This window comes from Linepithema humile, chromosome 3, assembly GCF_040581485.1.
Source record: "Linepithema humile isolate Giens D197 chromosome 3, Lhum_UNIL_v1.0, whole genome shotgun sequence".
NCBI classification, from domain to species: domain Eukaryota; kingdom Metazoa; phylum Arthropoda; class Insecta; order Hymenoptera; family Formicidae; genus Linepithema; species Linepithema humile.
The window spans coordinates 21073212-21092077 of NC_090130.1; the positions used below are offsets into that span (position 1 = coordinate 21073212).

Sequence of the window (18866 nt, forward strand, 5' to 3'; positions counted from 1 at the left end):
GTCGCGCTTCCTGCTAGGCATTCACTATTTCCGCATGATGGAGCGATATGGCAAACGATCACGACGTACCGCAATGCGAATAAATCAGCATCGCGTGGCGGTTATAAATAGATGTCAGCAAATTTGTGCGAGATATATAGGATCGTGGTTTGCACAAGGGATTCCGATGCGATTTCGAGTCGTGGTCCGTCGCGATATTGCTGGTTTACGGGGGCTGCTGCCTCCTGGTGTCGCGGCAGCTCGGCATCGATGGGCCCGTTCTCCCGGAGATTCTAGAGACCTGTGGAAAAAAAAAAAGAAAAATCCGCGCACGGATCTGGCCACGGGCATAAAAATGCAGGTCGTGCGCGCTTGCGCGCTGCTCGGCCGGTCCGACATCGGTGTTTTATGGCCGACAGCTTTGTGTGTTCCGCAGTAGGCATTATTTTTCCTTCTAAACTCCGTTATACCGGGAACAATGGAGAGATTAAAACGTAAAATATGATCTCTCGAGTATAGCCGACGGGCGTCGGGCTAGCGGGTGGGCGACGGAGGGAAAACGATACCGGCGTCTAGTGCCTACGGTAAATTTCGGAATATACCTGGGGTTACCTTCTTTTCGGGTCATTCTTTTTTCGTCACAGATGTGACGTAATGGTAGGAACAATTGATTTACGAGCTGATGCCAAAGTGCTAAAAAGAATGTTGCAACACTGATACACAACTTTCAATATTTATTGTCTCAATTATCTCGGTAGGATACTATATGATTTATTTGTCAGTTTTATTAGAGCAAAAATCGTGTTTACTTTTCTAACGTTTAGTTTACTTTGAAAGCGTTGACACTTTTACCTTTTCTTAGTTCTAGTAATACTTTTTAGACGTATTGACGCACTAGAATTATAAAACTAATGGCAAAAGTCATTTGCTTTGACAGTGAAACAATTTAACAGACACGAAATTGTATGCTTAATGCTCGATGGTCTCTCATGTCATCAAACGAGAGTAACAAATATTGTCAACGAGCAATAATTTTGTCTCTGACGTTCAGAGACAATTTATCGATAGATAAAAAATAAAAATTTTATAACGGAATATTTGATTCATTGCGATCTTATTTAAACGCAAATGCGCAAAAAGTAAAATGTGTTTAATTGATTCGATTCTTTATCGCATCAGTGTTCGAATAATTTAGACATAAAATTTATAAATGACTCGTGTTATAATAATAGGGGGAATCTAAAAGTAAAGGAACTTTTTCGATTCCCAAATTAAAAGTATTAAAAATGTCCCTTCATTCCTTCTTCGTGTATAATATATCGATGTAATATATGCAAATGAATTCGATTTATAGATTTACTCTTTCAATGCCCTGCGAATTTTACTTTACGTTTCTGCTTCGCAAAAGCGTGATTTTTAACATTTTCTTTCAATTTCGGTACACATTTCTTCGCACCTTCTAAGACGTTGATTTCACAATTATCGGTTTTCTTCTGCAGATTATTTCTCTTCTCGCACGTCGGCAAAAAGTGATCGCAGTGATAGACATTGACGTTTAGCTCGGCGCACGGTTTTTGCTCGGGATTAACATCCTGCCCGCCTGTGTTGCGTGAATATTAAGCAAGTCGTTTAATCAGTAAGCCGTTATTATTGATTGACAGCGCGATAAAGCCATTTGGGTCCGCGTGTATGCTCGACAAACCGGGATTCGCAGACGATTGACAAACTGTCACCTCGTCCATCGTCTAAATTAAGTGGTAATCCGAGTCAGTCGAACGCATCATATTTATTATCCAAAGCTGTTTACACATGTCCGCGTTAATTTCAGCCACCGTTCGCGAGGTTTCCACCCGCGGCGAAAGATATCGAGCTGAATCGATTTACCGTGCCGTCAAGTTGGATGCACTACTTTACACTTTAACTTACGTGGAAGGACTTATATATATTCAGTGACATTAACTTTTCACTCAACCTTACGTGTTTCTTGGCGATGCATCATATATGCACGTGACGTTATATATGTATTATAATACAATCCGATAAATTGAGCAGCAGAAAATTAATTTAATTAATCGACATTATAAACGTAGAGAATTTTCGCGTCTGAATAATAGCGAATAATAATAAAATCGAAGATAAAATCGCGAATGTCGAAACCGATCCGTTCGTTACAGCGCTTGTGTCATCCACGATTCCGTGCGATGCCGGACGTCTTTCGAATCTCGCGAAAAGGCGTTCGACAAGCGCGACGGGTTGCGCGACGAACTGCGCGCCGGACCACGGTGCTCTTGTATTTGTCGAATACGAAGTCACGTACCGAATACATTATCGGGACGGGTATACGGTCTATGCATGCGAAGGCTGAAAAGCAGGCGCAGCTCGAGCCGGCGACGCTAGGAGTGAGCGGGCGGGCGGTCGGACGGACGGGCGGGTAACTATATTGATTGTGTAGCCGGCTGACAGCGACAGTGACATATGTCACCGAAGCTTCTCGTTATCGCTGATTTAAACATGAGGCAACGAGGCCCTTGCCGAGTTGGCCGGTGTGCTGCGCCGGCAGCTCCGTATTTCTGTGCCCGTGTCTCCGTCCCCTGTTATTATTATTGCCGAGCGTGCACTTTTCTTTCTCGGTTTTTTTTTTTATCCGCCACTTCCTTTTTCCCATTCGATCCATCGGCTGGCGTGCCTGTCGGAAGCCTGGGTAACGTGACCTCTTTGATCATCGGCGTAGTGAAACGGGTTGTCAGAAATAATTACGAGCGACGTCGGCCGTCGTAGATGCGTGACACGCACTGCACTGTGTTCTTTTCCGTAACGCTCGACGCTGTCGGATCCAGTCAGCTTCGGAGTTTCGCGTGAAAGGCGACATTTCAGATTTTAATTCGCACAGTCAAATCAATCGGCATGCGGGTGCTTTTTTCCCTTCCCTTTTTTTTGGTTTGTTTTTTTTTTTTGTTTTTTGGCATAATCGGAAAAACGACAAAGTAATTACGCTTCGCGGCTTAACGGCTTAATATTTCACGCGTAACGTAACAAATGTGACATAAATGACTCAAACGTGCCGCTGTAACGCGCCGGGCGATAAATCTTCATCGAGAAAACCATGCAGATTCGAGTATAAAGCCCGCCACCGCAACGCGTGCTTCACTTTTCATGCGAAACTTGATACAAAATAGGTTGTATCCGTCCTCGACGATACGTATATAACCGCGTGGCGCGCACCCTTGTCATTCCGTGCGCGGTGCTGGGTGTGTAAGAAGTTAGAAGCGCGGTGAGGGGCGGCGGCGCGGGGGAGGGCGACGGAAGAAAGACCGCTATGATTTATTATCCCCCGCAAATTCTGTTTCTCCTCCGTGTGCACGCCAACTGCGTTCGCGTTCATCCATCTTTTTCCCTTTCACGGCTCACCGAGCAGGCCCCCTTCACCTCTCCTGCCCCTGCCGTCGCTCTGCCGCTCTCGTCGGATCGTCTCTCCCTTCGCTCGCCCTCTTTGTTCCGCGCCATCTCTCAAAGTGACTGACTGCCTCCTTTATTATCCGCTTGTCAGCATTTTTACACTTTTATCCCGAAGCTCTCCCGGTGTCTATTGTTCCCGCGGCGAATTCGTACGGTCACAATACGGTCTTGAAGGACTTGAACGCGCGGATCATTGTCGCGGTGTCGTCGGTTCCGCAGTCATTTTGACGGTGTATTGCGATTTGGGTGAGCGCCGGCCGCGCGCGGCTCAATGCACCGAATCAACTGAAAATGGATCGGCGAATAACGAGGCTTGTATTTGTTCTCAGGTAGCCTTTGATACCAGTATCTCGAACGAAAAGGGAGGCGCTCTGTCATGTGGAGCGCAGGTAGAGAAAAACGGATATATTCCACGTATCCCGCGCGCGTATAGTGTTTCCCACAAAATCACACGGAAAATCGTCCAAGTCATGATACTTGATCTTTGTCTCGACGTCTTATAAATGGCCGTGTACTCCGCAATCCCAAGCCGCTCTCACGTAAATTCTGAAACTCGTCCGGACTGTAAATTTGAAGTATTAGCGGAAAAGAGGCGGCCTCATCAATAAACATAAAGGAGCATTTCATTGTAAAAAATATTAGCATGTTTTTCTACTGGCGTCTACGACTGGCCAGTATTCGTGAGAGAAGAAATCCTGCGAAGGAGTAAGTTCAGTTCTGTTTATTACTCTTTGTAAACGTCACGTTCCGCAGTATAGCTATAAAAACATTTTTTGAATACTTATTCATTTTTCTGCAGCCTCAAATTTTTATTTTTTTCATTGTTATTACTTCGGTTGCTTTGAAGTTTATTTTAGAAAACGGATATTTTACGAACGGCAGTAAATAACTACTCGGGTCTAAATTTTTCAGTATCTTTATTATTCGTGTTTTTCATCTTTCACGTCATTACCGCTGTCAACACTTTTTACTAATAGCAACATTATAACTTTATCGGAATGAGCCGGGGGTCTGCCTGCTGCTTTTAAAAGCGAACCTTACATATTATACCTAACTGTGTGCAGCAATAAAAAGACACACACACACACAAAAAAAAAAAAAAAAAAAGCTTACTCTTTTGAACATTCAGAGAAACATACTATTGTGTTATACCATTCTATTTTATTTTTTTTTTTTTTTTTTTTTCGAAACCATAATTACTCGTATTAGAAATTTTCGTGCAGAAAATCTAAAATTTCGTCAATACTGTGATTAAAAAAAAAAACTGAAGCAGCGTTTCAGAAAATAGGACACAATCAAATATAACGATTCACAGCTATACAACGCCTTACAACGGGTCATTTTATGTTTAAATCGTGAGCGAAATAGAACGCGGTTTGCCATTAGCAGAAATTCAAAGGATACGTCAGCTTCAGATATTGCGGATAACATCTATCTCGCGCGTTGCATAAGCAGCGAACCACGCGCCAAATATGTATCAAGAGAAAAATGTCGCGTTTGCGTAAGGATAATTAACCTTGAAACAGCGCCGTGATATATGCACTGCTGATAAAACACAGCGTAGCATATAATAACGATTCGATCGCGAAATGATTCTGTCAACACAATTTACAGCAATAGCGAAACGCAGCGCTGCACATTTTCGACGGCTGCGAACGCTATAATCATTGCGAACGCACTTTGCGTCCAAGTTTATTCGATAAACATCGTTTATAATAGGAACACACACGCCTATGGACAGACTGTCTCTCAAATCCGTTATCGAAATGGTTCTAAATCTTTGAGAAGCGGGGCACGAAAGACCGACCTGAGATGAAAGAGAACTATATTAGCCGTAAACTCATCTGTCAGTGTCAAAACGTCAAAGAGTCGCCTTCGGGATATTAGCGGCGCCGTAACAGCAGACAGTTTACGCGAAGGCTAAACTGCCAGGCTACCTTTATTTCTTCTGGAGAAAGGCGCGGAGAGATACGATATTGACATTGAACGGAAATATGAAATCATAAACTCATTAATATCGTTCCGAAGACAAAAAGATTCACTCGCGAAACGTAACACGAGTCTCCGGAGGCCGGCCAGCCAGCCAGCCCCCCCCCCCCCGTCCCTTCTCCCTCGCTCTTATTAATTTTCCAAATAGATTTATTAATGTTTGTCATGCAATATTTTTCACGCATTATTTACCGTGTGCCGTTTCGCAACGATCCTTGATAGTGCAACGGTACCTACGTTAATCTTTTTACAACGTAATAAACTGTGAAAAATAAAAATAATTTCCCTAGTTAATGGCTGAATAAAAGTTTTATTTTTACGATTGCAAAGATAAAAGCCGGCAATTTTGCGACACGGAAGAGTTAATATCTCGCGTCAGAATTGCGGGCGGGAATTGTTCGTCGAAGGGAGAAGGAAAGTAGCGTAACCGCCGAGCCACCGCGAATTTCTATTCGCGGCCTATATTATAATAGTTAATGATACCGAGAATGTTATAATGAATTCCAGCGTAAATTACAGTCGACATACCTATATGCATTTCTCAGATACTGTTCGGTTGCATTCCTGCGCGAAGTGCTCCCCGGGGTAATTATTGTTTACCGCGGGTATGCGGTCTACGTAGCGGGCGTGTGGATATCGTCATAATTCGTCGTAATTACCTTGTAACATAGTTACTTCATCGATCGCTTTATCTTGCTTAAGCTGTACTTAGCGGAATGGCCATAATCGCCTAACCGCGGAGCGCGTTTGAGTTCCAACGAGGTCTGATAGCCGAGCTCTTTAATGGCCATATCGCTCGTCAAGCGGACGCGCATGATGCGTGCCTGGCGAGCGTGTAAATGCGTTACGCGCGTGAGTGAGCCGTCGGATTTCGCCAAATATGTATTTTGCGCGGTTTGTTCTGCGTAAATACACCCGACATTTGCAACAATGTTACGATAGGGCTCGTCACAATGAATACCGAAAAAGTATCGCTCGTGTTGATAAACAAAGCGCGATTGCCACTATCGTTATCACGTGCAAAACTACAACGCATCGGACGGTGCGCGCATGTTAAAATCAAAAACAGAAGTTCTATTTGCGTCATTTAGCCGACCTGACAAGCCAAATGCCGCGAGAGGATTTTTGCAAACGTGCGTGTGACGACACTCGCGGATCATGTAAAAATGTATTTTTAAACCGCTCGCGCCGGGCCGGGAAGGATCCGCGCTCGGATCGTAGCGCGATTACAGAGCGCATTGTGCGGGCATCGATGAATCTCTGTGTGTCTGCGCGCGCGGATCGCGCGCGATCTCGGGGGAGACGCGCGGCGCGCAAACGCCGAGAGATCGGTAGCCGCGAGGCGTTAAGTACCGGATGACTCAGTGCGCGCCGTTGGCCGGTGCCGGTGCCGGGGCGATAATTAAAACGCTTTTACAAAACTGTAGGCAAACAGCGCTTAAGTGGCTGTCATTCGTTACCCCGTGGGGCCGCGGCAAGTCGGTAAGTCGCTGAGCGAGCAATCAATCACCCGACCCGCACTCCCCCTACCCCCGTCGGCCCATTACATTTCTATTTTGAAAGCTGCTTATTAAGCGGGGCCGGCTGGAGAGACAGACAGGTTTCACGGTATAAAATATCGGGTTGCCGTGGTGGCAGGAACGACGGTTCCGTGTCGTGGCAGCTATGGTAGCTCCGGCGGGACGGAGAGGACAGCGAGGGGAAACGACCGTGGGCACGAGTGAGAGAGAGAAGGCGAGAGAGAGGAGCGCGGAGCGACGGGGAAAGGGGCAAGCCGGCGGGGGAGGAGGGGAAGCACGTCGGTCGGACGGAACGGGGAGGGGGATGGACGGCTGTAAAAGCGGTGAAATATCAAAGCCGGGATGGGAGCTGTCATCGTCGGGCCAACATCATGGGTGGCGTGTTGAATTAGAATGCCTTCCCACACCCCACGCAGCACCGAACCCCACCGCAATTCTCCCACCATAATGCCATCTGCCCCCCCTCTCCCCCCCGAGCCCTCCTTTCCCTCGATCCGGGCGTCGGGCGCGGCGGTGGGGGATGACAGGAGAGGACAGGTTATACACCCCGGGTCGTCGGATGGTGGGTAAGGGAACGAGAGGGGCGGAGAGGGGGCGAGTAGAGAAGTTCGCGTTGCGCCTCTAGACGGCGCAGGAATAGCACTCCTCTCACAGCCGGAGAGCGACTACGCTCGAGAGAGCGCCGCACTATTTTCCCGGATTTCGTGCAGTACGCGTCGTCGTTGTCGATACGTGTGTGGCCCCCGCGCGAGAGGCCGTGATCGATCCCCTCCGACGGAGACGAAATTCGTGCGTACCGCGGATCCCTCTCGGAGGTCCTGCCGGTCGGGCCCGACGCGAGACGGTTTTTCGTGCCCGAGTGTAAAAAAAACGAGGGAAGACAAAGATCGCCCTCCGTTGGTTTGCAGTGCAGTGAGATTTATTAGTGGTAAAACCAAATGGTTGTGCTCGAGGAAGGCGGTATGCTGACCACTGGACACAATCAGTATTTACAGCCGGATTATCTTTCTCCGCTTCCAACTACGGTTAGTATCCGAGATGTTTTATTCCATTTTTTTTCACTCGTAATTTTCTCTACCGACTCTATCGATGTTAGCAAAAAATGTGATAAAAAGAAAGAAATTATGCGCAAGATGAAGATAAGCATGTAGAAAGTTGAAGATTGAAAATTTAATAATGCAACACTCGGTTTTCCTCATCAATTTTCCAGTGGGATCATCCGTTCGTGGTCCGACGGAACGCGGACGAACAGAGAATGACTCACGTTAGTTGATCAATATGCCTCATTTTTTGCAAATATCCACAACTTATCGTTTTTTTTTTTTTTTTTTGCTTCCTTTATTTCTTATTTACTTCTCCTTCATTTATCTCTTTCTCATTTGTTCCTTTTTTCTTTCGATTGTAGTTGGACGCGAAGAAGAGTCCGCTGGCGTTGTTGGCACAAACATGCAGCCAAATCGGGGCTGATTCACCGACGAAGCCGCTCATCTCGCCCCTGGAGAAGAGCTCGAAGAGCATAAACATCGCTGCGAACGCAAAGTCGCCGCCAGCCGCGAAGCTGGAGCGCAACACGCGCAGCAGTCCGACGGACGGCAAGCCGCTGGCGTTCAAGCCGTACGAGACGAACGTCGTGACGAAGAAGAGCTCGGACGAGGGCAGACCCACGTCCAAGGCTAGTGTGCACAGTGTCAGTGGTCAGGATAGTGTGAGTGCTAGTGATAGCGCGCATCCCGACAAAAAATCGTCGGGCAATCGCACGCCGGTGAGTCGGAAGTCGGCGTCGCCGAGCGGCCAAGCGACGGCGACGGCCACCAGCGTCACGCCGTCGGTCGATCGCAAGACCCCGGCCGACCGCGAGAAGATTGACGGTTCGCCGCGAAGCAACAGCAACAACAACAGCAACAGCAGCAGTAGCAGCAACAACAACAACAACGGCACCAGTCCGATTATCCGATCCGGAATGGAGATTCTTTCGGGCGCGCACACAAAGGACGCCAATCTGGCCGCTTACAAGCCGGGTCTCGCAGGATTCACCGGCAATCCTCTGTGCTGCCCGCCGGGTCTGGCCGAGAATCCAGCCTTCAGGCCGCCTTTCGCCGGCGCGTCGCCGTTCTCGCATCATCATGCCGCGGCAGCGCTGCTCGGCTATCCGTCGGCCAGCCCGACGGCCGGCGGCAATCCTTACTTGAGTTACGCTCGCGTCAAGACTCCGGCCGGCGGCGAAGCCCTCGTGCCAGTCTGCAAGGATCCTTATTGCACCGGCTGCCAATACAGCATGCACAGCGCGCAGATCATGATGGGCGCGGGAAGTTGTCCGAGCGGCTGCACCCAGTGCGATCATCAGAAGTACGGTCTGGCCATGGCACTGTCGTCTCTCGGCCCGATGCCGCCCCCGTCGCTGTCCTATCCGTCCACGCTGGCCGGCGGCAGGCCCTACGTCTGCAACTGGATCGCCGGCGAGTCGTACTGCGGCAAGCGGTTCACCACGTCGGAGGAATTGTTGCAACATCTACGTAGCCACACGAGCCTGACCGGCGGTGATCACGCGGCCTCCGCGGCGGCCCTGCTCGGCAATCCGCATCCGCATCCGCTGCTGTCGCCGTCGACTACGCTCCATCGTCCCGGCGGCGGCGCCTATCCGGCGCCGTCGCTCAGCCCGCTCAGCGCACGGTATCATCCGTACGGCAAACCGCCGACGGGCCCGCTGCCGGCCTCGCTCGCCGCCTCGCCGTACAGCGCTTTCAACGCCTTAGGACCGTATTATTCACCATATGCGGTTTACGGACAAAGAATCGGCGCCGCGGTACACCCGTAAGATGGGCCATGTCCCGTGGGACGCGTAGGATTTTCCGGAGGAGAACTCTCTTCCGCCCTTATTATCTGTCTCTTTTTTCTTCTCAGTGTACAGTTGGAGAATGTGCAAAGATTAACGTGCAGAGACGGGCATCGGCCGTCTGAGAGAGACTGTTGTGTAAATAGCCGCTGTGTACAATACAAATTTATTTAAAAGAATTCTATATATGTATATATACATATAAATATATGTGTACATTGAAGATTATAATTAAAGTTTATGAAACAACTTGACGGTGTAACGTTGCATCGCGAGACCATTCTCTTGCGGAACTTCTATAATACGAGAGTAATACGCATCTCTGTTGAAAAAAAAAAAAAAAAAATATAATAAAATCCGGTTACCATATAGGGAAGGAGCTACATGCCAGCTGTAAGTTAAAACATTGTCGCTATTTGCTGGGCGGACAAGAGCCTCACTTTCACGCGAGAAATTTCTGATCGCGCTTCCAAACGTATGTCAGCCACCTTTGAATTCTTTCGGCGCTTACAAACGGTTAGCCCCTCGCCGCGTACATCATCCTCGCCCTCACAGGCGACATTAATCGGTTATTCGATGTATGGACGTATGTCTGTGAAGATTGTAAAGTGCGTATTACACGACAAACACTGTGTATGTTTTCCGACGCTCCGCAAATGCGAGCCTCTCATGCTAGATGCGTTCGATAGCGCGGCACCGACGGTCGCGCGTATTCTATATGTCCATGATATAACTGTGATATTACGCTACTTTTTCGAGAAAACGATCGGTGGGAAAGGAATATTATTGACGGATATCGATGGTATCGCCGAGGTAAAATATAACGTTGTAATTTATTATCATCAGTTATGTAAGACAAACATACGAATGCCGTTGCAGCGAACAGAAATAAAATTTATTTCGAGAAATGTTTTATCTGTTTAATCATTCTTTTTTTTTTTTTCTTCGAAATTTGATAATCGCACAAGACGAATCTTCGATCAGGGTATACCCGAGAGCGTATCGGATCGCATCACATCGTCTCACATTGTCGAATAGAATGTTCTAATAGAAGCACACATGATGTACGATACGCATTATCTGCGTTGTAAATATTTCTTGTAAATATCGTTGAGTTTCCATACCGCTTTAATAAAAACAATGTTTGTAGAATCATCTAATACTTTGTATTTTACCATTTTGTCACTCGTTCAATCATACATCCGATTCCTTCCTATTCCGCGTTCAGCACTTTAATAATCGTTCATTCTTTTCACATTCTTATCTTCGCGTGGCTTTTCGCTGAATTGATGGTCCCCGTATTTCGATTATCAAACGCGCAACTTTTTTTCGCATTCAAATTTTAATTGCTGTTTACTGAAAATATATCATTGCGCTGACAAGCGCACACAAGAGTATAAATTATTTTGACTTTTTATTCTTATTTGCGCTCACGTATCGTATTCCTTTTTTTCTTTGTTTAGCTAGATACAAAAATCAGTCTCTTGATTTCGCTGACCTGTGACGATCCTCCGCTCATCAGTCATACTTGACAGATAATTTATCAAACGCACTTCACAATCTGTCATCCACCGGCGCCCAGGCATATTTCTTACATGTCCGAATCTATTATTCGTCTGCGAATCGAAGAGCCTGGAAGAGAGAAATTTAAGATAGCGTGAAAGCATTTTATACATTTATAGTAATCTTATTAGAAACAAGATAATTATTTACGACGACTCTCAATCGGCAAGTTTCAATCTGCAAAACTTCTCACAGATAACTTTTACAGTTCTGATTATTTTATTTATTTCATTTATTACTCATATTCCTCTTATCACGAATCAAATAACTTTGCGACGTTCCAGTCAGATATCACGAAACGATATCATTATCAACCACATCCTCGAGTCGTCAATCATTGTCAATGTTGATTCTGAGTAATATCCACTTGTCATTCTGTCCGCGCATCTCAACTAAACATCTTCCACATCTATTTCTATTTAATTAATTTAATTTCTATATTTTTGCATAGCGAGGCGAAACGCGCTATCGTTAGGCGGCGGTTCGGAGGCGACGTGGATCTAGCGACAAAATGCCCAAATCGACAATCCTCTCGCTGCTCTAACATCGTCAGAATGCGGAGCGCCGCGTTCGTGTGCGCGCACGAACAGCGGCGAGTCTCAATCCCTCGGGCACCCCCAGAAGAGTAAATTTATTTCTTTCATTACGGACGGAGCGGGTCGTGAGCTCTCGGATATCAGCGCTGCAAGGCGGGGCGCATAAATCTGCAGCCTAGCGTAGAAGAGAAGGAGGGAAGCAACGGAGAGAGCCAGAGCGAGAGAGGTACGTGTCTGTGTATACGTGTGTGTCTGTGTGTACGTGTGGGTGGCGAACCGTAGGTTTCTCTAGAGCTGGCGGGTCTCTCTCTCTCTCTCTCTCTCTCGTAGGGGTGTGGGAGAGCGAGCCGTGGAGAAGGTCTGCTTCATCCCTCCGTCGTTTCCATCGCCGGGGTGCCGCGACAGGCGGTGGCAGGCTCAGCTGGCTCAGCAAAGTGAAATATTCGGTGATTTTAACCGTCGGGATGAATGGTCCCGCCCGTATTTCGCCTTTCACAGCGCCCTACGCCGATTGGAATCCGTGTTATTTCGGGACGATTATGCGTGTCGCTGAATCTCAATTAGTAACTTGTCGGATGTAACCGTGGTCTTTACGCGTACGCGTCCAGGCTGCTCGCCTCAACTCGCGCCAGATAGTGAAGATGAATGTTTCCTGCTTCGTTTCATTTTGCGCAACGGTTAAGAACTCGCCTGACAAACATGCGCATACTTCATATTAATCGCGACATCTCATTATAATTCTAACGTTCCTCGTTCGTGTGATTTTGTTTTTCGAACATCGCTCCATCCTTGTTTAAGACACGTGTCTTGTGTATTGCGACAACATTCAGGCTTGTGAAAAAAAAAAATGAGGAAAAATTATATTTTATATTTAGAATAACTGCACGGGTCGCGTTTTGCCCCACATTAATTAAAACCTTCAAAGCCAAACGTGCCGCGTTGACGTTAACGTGATTTAACGCGAACCCGCGAGATTACATTACGAATAAACATGTCAATCAACCGTTCAGACATTTTGTGGAAAATCAACGGCTGGCGCGTTTGGCAGCGCGCTCGGCGCGTCTTTTCTGCGACGGACACATGTCACGATCAGAACGTCAGAGTTACGTCTCCGCATGGCGCGTCTTAACTGTCTCTTTAGAAGTGCCCTATCGAATCAAGGAGGGAAATTGGGACGTTCAAACAGCGACACACATACGCGCGCGCATCAGCTGATATCAAAAGAATTTAATCTCATTCACACTTCTCTATCGTTAATAATAAATTCTTGTGCCGGGGTTGCGAAGGGATCTTTATCATCTTCTCGTTGTGTTCCTAATAATATTATTCTGTCTGTATCACTTTTTCGATATCCTATTCAATTTCTTGCATGATTTAGGAAATTTGTATTCGTGATAATAGTCGTTAGTTGCGAATACGAAAGACTGCCAGTCGCTATTTCTGAAATTTCAAGCTTTCTTATTTGACAGCCATTTATATTGTCGCGTTTGCAAATTATGGTGTCTGTCTTTATTACAGAGATATAAAGCGTCGGTTTTCATCATTAATATATTTTTTCACATCTGACACGTCAGATCGTATACGATACGATTTTTTGCATTTCATATTTATCATCAGTTTGTCAGAAAGCAAAAAAGCGATGAATGTTTACTAGAAGCCGCGATGACAGAAAATATTGGTACTTGAATGAAAATGAGCAGACGAAATTCATTTTTAAAGTATCTTTTTAGGGATCGGATATTGCATTTCGTACTACTTGTCTAATAGGTATTTTGATTAGTTATAAGTGTCGGGCTTATTTATCGTTGAAGTATCTCTTTAGCCATTTGGTGTATTGCGAGGCAAATGTCAGATTGTCGATAGCACACCGTAAATAAAAATAGCAGACGATTCGCTGTGTATTATTTACGACTTCCGCAACTCTACGTATCTTTTTTTTCTTCGCCGATAGAATTTCCAATTAAGCTCTCTCTTGTTTTTATAAAAAATGCTCATATCTATTAAGCAGAAGCAGCCGTCTTGCAGTCTCCTTTCATTATCGCAATCCGATAATCTACTTGCAATAATACATTGCGAATCAAGCGCTGACACGAAACTGTTAATGAATACATTTTTTTAATAAATATACAATGCATTCGGTTATTTCTCGAATTCGCGCACGCTGCTTGTTTTTCGCGAGATATTTTTTTCTCCGCCCGATTACACGTCAGATTCTTAGCTGGGTCGACTACCGCGATATGATATTTATTTGCCGTCTGTCCAAAGCCCCCCCCAAATCTCAATCTCGGTAAACGATGCGTCGGGCCGATCGTTGCTACCTGCGAAAGATTTCTTTGTCAGCGAGAAAACCCGGCTGGCGCGATTAGTGCGTCCCTGAGCGACGTCTATCAGGCGTGTTCTGGCCAGTCTTACGAGTCAGCGCGGACAATTTAGCACATCAATAACAGGCCACAGATAAAAGCAGCCCATACATCGTGGTTGACGTATCGTTTGTAATAAAACACAAAGGGGGTCTAGCCGCCAGCGGCATCTGTGTACCGCGCAGCGCAGTCGTTCGTTCATTCTTGCTGTTATTAACAGGCCGTACATCGTGGATGTTTTCTACCTACCGTCTCCCGCCGAGTCATACATCACCGTTGAATGCGCGACAGCAAAGAGCAACTATAATTCATCTATAAGCTACAGCCGATCCCTCCCGGCAGAAATATGGTGGAAGATGAAATCGATAGGTCAAACGTTGCTGACGACGTTTACGTCATACGCGTAAAACTCAGTTTTTCGCTAATTTCGTTTCGCTCGCGATATTAATTTAGACTTCAGTCGGTCGAGCTTAAGAGGCTTATCAAAGTTCCCGTAAAAGACTTTATCTGGGCGATTTTTTTTTTTCTCAATTGCCGAATGTGTTTTGTATATGTTATTATCGCTGTTATTATTTTTATTTATATGACATTATCTGTGTCTCTTTACAACGAGCAATCTAATTTATGACAGTAATGCATCTTCCTGGTACATCCGCGTGCACCGAGGATGAACGCGAAATCCCATTTTTACTGTTTACGTACAAGAGAGCGTTTAATTTCGGCGGCACGATCAAGCACGGGATGCGACGCCTTTCAGAAAGTCGTGCCGTGCATCGCGTGGCGAATCAATTCCGAACACTCGCTAAGACCTGCATCTGTTTTTTTTTCTTCTCGTTTTCGTCAAATTGTCCCGCTGATGCGGAAAATCGAGCGGATGCGTAACGTGTACGAAAGGATCGACGAGTGCAGGAATCGATCATGCAGCGAACGCTCGAGCTCGCATAAAGAGGGCACGTCTCGAGGGCGCATATAAGCAGCAAGGAATTGTATTCCGCGCAATGATTCGAATAAAATGTCGCTGAAACGGTTTTTTTTCTTTTTTTTTTTTTTTCCTTACGTGTCCTGCGCTCAGGATAGATATTATCGCAGCGCGAAGCTCTCCGACATCCACCGAGCCATTTTTCTTAGGGTTACCCATTTCGGAGGAAACGTTAGACAGCTACTACGTTATTTCCATCGATCACGTCGAGTCGAGTAGACGATGTCTCGTGACGAAGAAGTATCGGTGCGAACCCACCGCGAAAATATTTCTCTCTTTTGACATCGACGGCGCAGCGAATGATTCCAGATATCGCTTATGCGTTGTGCAAACGTGTTTATTATCATTTTTATGCAATCGCCCGATAAATAATTCGACGGCCATTAAATTCTCCGATTGACATTCATAAGTGAAAGTTTAACTATTTAATCTGATACAGAAATGTATAAATATCAACGCGTACCAGCTCGTAATATCGAGTCCATAAAAGCTGCAAAATTATCAAAAGGAGAGGAGAGTGCGGTATGAGATTGTTGAGCAATTTATATCTCTATAGGGGAGCTGCAGCACGAACAGCTGCGCTCAATGATTTCTCCTTCTATTACAGCTATCAGTGGAAGATTAGTTTTAACGACGTCTGTAAAACGAATGGCAAGCATTTATCATCTCGTTTATATCGATCACACAGTGTCAAAGTGATAATGTCGTGTTCTTAGATTGCTTTCTTCAGAGCCGTAAATAAATATGACCGGGGGAAGAATAAATAAATATGACAAAATGCTTACTAACAAGCGTAAATGCGGCGGATCTCGAGCCGTGCGCGCGCGCGCGCGCGCGCGCGCGACGCGAGAAATAACGACGCTCGCGATGATACACGTCGCAGAAACCAGTTTGCGGAAGCGGCGGTTCATAACCAGATGAAAAGACTGATCATTCTTCTCGAGTTTGTTTGTGCCGCGAACACCACTGTTGTGACATAAACGGATTCATCCCAAGATTTTTCCCCTCTTTTCCCTCTATAACAGCTGTCACTCGGCGGCTCGTTTGCCGAGCCACCATCCTCGAAAGAAACTTTAGACGTCTACCGCATTATTTCCATCGATCACGCGGTGTCAAGCCGACAACGTCGTCGCCGACGGGCCTCTCGGACATCTCTTCAAAGTGGCTGATAGAGAGTCTCCCTTTTCTTGCCGCGGCTGTCACGAGGCAAACAGTCCGCGGCGGTAGCCTACGCCTGAAACGCGGAAAATAGTCGGAGAGAAGCCAGCGCGAATCCATGGACGGGAAGGGAAAAGAGCGGGGCGGTGGAAGATGGCGGAAAGAGTTCACGGGAGCAGGAGACGCGAGGAGCGGAGAGTGAGAGAACGAAAGAGAAAGAGAGAGAGAGGATAGAGGGGAGAAAGAGAGAAGCGAGCGCGGCGGACCGGATGATGAATTAGCCGAGATGACCTCTCGCGCGAAATCTCTCCGCTAGCTCTCGCGGTAGGCAGCTCCCGTGATGTCGGCCCCGAGATGATGGATCGCTTCGCGTCACGGAGCCATTCATCACCTCCATCTATCAGCCACCCCTTCACCTTGCTTTAGAAAGCGAGCATTCGACGGCTATCTACTCGCTTCGGATAGTGATTAATGTTGATCGGAGCGCACCCTGTTATTCGACCTCACCTCTCTCTCTCTCTCTCTCTCTCTCTCTCCCTCCCTGTCTGTCTCTCTTTCTCTCCTCCTCCCTCGCTGCCGGCAGCTTCGGTCTCGCTACCCGTCTCGCTCTTCCCGTGCACGAGCAACGCGCGTCCACGCATTCCTGGACGTTGACTTCGTATCAGCCGCGTACGTTCATCTTCCGAAATGTCAGTCGACCTGACGAAAATGGTCGAAGGGATCGATCGCGTATGTGTTTATAGCGCGCGGTTTGAGCGATACGTTTCTTCGTATTGCACGATATATACGGCGCAATGCGGTATAACTTTTCCGTGATACAGCGCGCGGCGCATACCGTATAGCATCTGGCGTTTTACATCGTGACATATATTATGGCTCGTCGATACGCGTTTCCGCGTTAGCTGGAGTTAACGCGAGACCGTGCACATACACATACACTCGTGCGATTTCTTTTCACGCCTACTTTTCGCGAGAATATATTTCTGTATACGAAGTATACGGCATTTCTAACCGAGAACACGGATGAAAGAAAATTGCATCGAATAAAGATATTTTTTAAATTAAATTTGTCAATTATAATTAAATGGAGACCCGAATGTTACAGTTACAAACTTTGCGTTATTTGGACTTCCAACTACCGTCCTGGCTATCGGCCAAACATTGAGATTCCCGTTCCTCCGCGTCGCGGCAACCGCTCCCACTTTCGGAGCTCGTCGATATGCGATCGCCGGGAATTCCATAAGGAAGACACGGGAGTCTGCGAATACGTACGTACGGGGATAACTAATTGTGAGGTCAGCCGAGATGTCAGGAATTTACATAATACGACAACGGCGTAGCGATCAGTTGAGCGGTCGGCCGCCTCTCGCGGGGCCGAGCGATGTGCGCGGGAATCGCTGATAATGTTGTACAAGGTGGCCGTACATCGTGGCCTTCTTTAATGGTCGAGCATTAACCTTTTTTTCCTCCCCCCTCCCCCCTTCCCCGCCGTACGAATTCGACTTTCACGCGACTTGTTTTCTACGATTAGCTCTGACGAATAATCGAACGCGCACTTAATAGTACGTTATTATATTAATGCGCGTTTCCAATCGGCACGTCTTTTTACGACTTTGATTGCGGCGTGTGTTGAATGCCGCGGGGTCAGAGGTCCCCTCGCCGTGCCATCTTTCATGCGTAAACCGTCCGCGCGCAACGTAAATTGTGCATCAAGAGTCCCATTCCGAAATTTTCATAAAACCTTGTCCCCGCGTCAGCCGGGCAATTCGAATATATTTCCCCTCCCCCGTCTATCGGTGGCCTACATGCTGACAAATGCGTTAAATTATTGAAATGAGTATGAAAGGACAGCTTATCTCTCAATCTAAATTATTACAAAGAAGCCGACCTCGTGTCCCGGTAGCGGACTTCAATTTCGCGCGTGTGCATACATAAATGCGCTCCGTGTTTTTCAGCGGAGATACGACAGTTGTTTTTAAGTAGCTATTAACGACTTTAAGCAATTAATCCTCGACTTTTTAATCTTAATTTTGAAGCGTGTACCGCTCGCAAATCGGTCAAAGTGATTAATGACACGTAGACGCGGGCGTGGTAGCAACCGGTTTACGGTATCTTTTGCAACATAGTAGTGGAACGTACTTGGATGATAAAAGTTGGCATCAATTTGTCGCGCGTACCTTTTTTTTCTCGCGGTAAACAAGTTTTGATCTATGTTAGCGAAACTGGTTTCGCAACTTAACGTCGCATCAGAGGCATAAAAGGCAACAGAATTCCGTAAAAGTCAATCGACAAAGATATTCAGCGATGACGTACACGCTTGCGTATCGGAATGTGTATCTCGTCGCAGCTAGATTAATGTAATCCGATGCGCGACATAATGTGTCGCAATTAATCAAAAACCGTATATTAACTTTATTATATATATATATATATATATATATTGATATTTAAATCTGCAATTATTGAGAACAACCTACATCGATTGCGTGCATT

The 18866-nt window shown here is 46.5% G+C and overlaps 3 protein-coding genes and 1 long non-coding RNA gene across 19 annotated transcripts in view; 3 read left to right on the plus strand and 1 right to left on the minus strand.

Moving 5' to 3' along the window:
- Nucleotides 1-18866, plus strand: part of LOC105668686 (uncharacterized) — a 181078-nt gene that overhangs the window by 84047 nt on the left and 78165 nt on the right. For 9 of the 15 annotated variants that reach the window (XR_010889503.1, XR_010889498.1, XR_001100150.2 and 6 more), the window contains exon 3: nt 11792-12102. The exons of 3 other annotated variants lie outside the window; for them this stretch is intronic. Coding sequence is in view for 5 of the 12 variants with exons in the window: in XM_067352649.1 (XP_067208750.1) it covers nt 11792-11844 (53 nt within the window). In the remaining 7 variants the exon portion in view is untranslated. Of the gene's footprint in view, nt 1-2908; nt 4141-5803; nt 6907-11791; nt 12103-12206; nt 13759-18866 lie in introns of those variants that run through there. 3 more of the 15 variants (XM_067352650.1, XR_010889497.1, XR_010889496.1) reach the window with 3 other exon arrangements.
- On the plus strand, nt 7627-10133 carry noc (no ocelli). Of its 2 annotated transcripts, XM_012361150.2 has the most exons (3): nt 7627-7969; nt 8155-8208; nt 8350-10133. In XM_012361150.2, exons 1-3 carry the CDS (start codon nt 7883-7885, stop codon nt 9757-9759), a joined length of 1551 nt encoding a protein of 516 aa, XP_012216573.1. In that variant the 5' UTR covers nt 7627-7882; the 3' UTR covers nt 9760-10133. The 2 variants fall into 2 exon arrangements, with proteins under 2 accessions (XP_012216573.1, XP_012216574.1); XM_012361151.2 differs by lacking the exon at nt 8155-8208 and having other exon boundaries at nt 7631-7969.
- LOC105668687 (uncharacterized) overlaps nt 10705-18866 on the minus strand; it is a 195054-nt gene continuing 186892 nt past the window's right edge. The window contains exon 5 of the long non-coding RNA XR_010889508.1: nt 10705-11409. This is a non-coding gene — a long non-coding RNA (uncharacterized lncRNA). The remainder of the gene's footprint in view (nt 11410-18866) is intronic.
- Nucleotides 16527-18866, plus strand: part of LOC136998670 (uncharacterized) — a 46992-nt gene continuing 44652 nt past the window's right edge. The window contains exon 1 of the mRNA XM_067351746.1: nt 16527-16571. Within this exon, the coding sequence (XP_067207847.1) occupies nt 16527-16571 (45 nt within the window). The remainder of the gene's footprint in view (nt 16572-18866) is intronic.

Coding starts and splice junctions, on each gene's coding strand:
- noc (XM_012361150.2), top strand. CDS start 7,883: ATGGTTGTGCTCGAGGAAGGCGGTATGCTGACCACTGGACACAATCAG. Junction 7,970..8,154: donor TTTCTCCGCTTCCAACTACG/GTTAGTATCCGA, acceptor TCAATTTTCCAG/TGGGATCATCCGTTCGTGGT. Junction 8,209..8,349: donor ACGAACAGAGAATGACTCAC/GTTAGTTGATCA, acceptor TTTCGATTGTAG/TTGGACGCGAAGAAGAGTCC.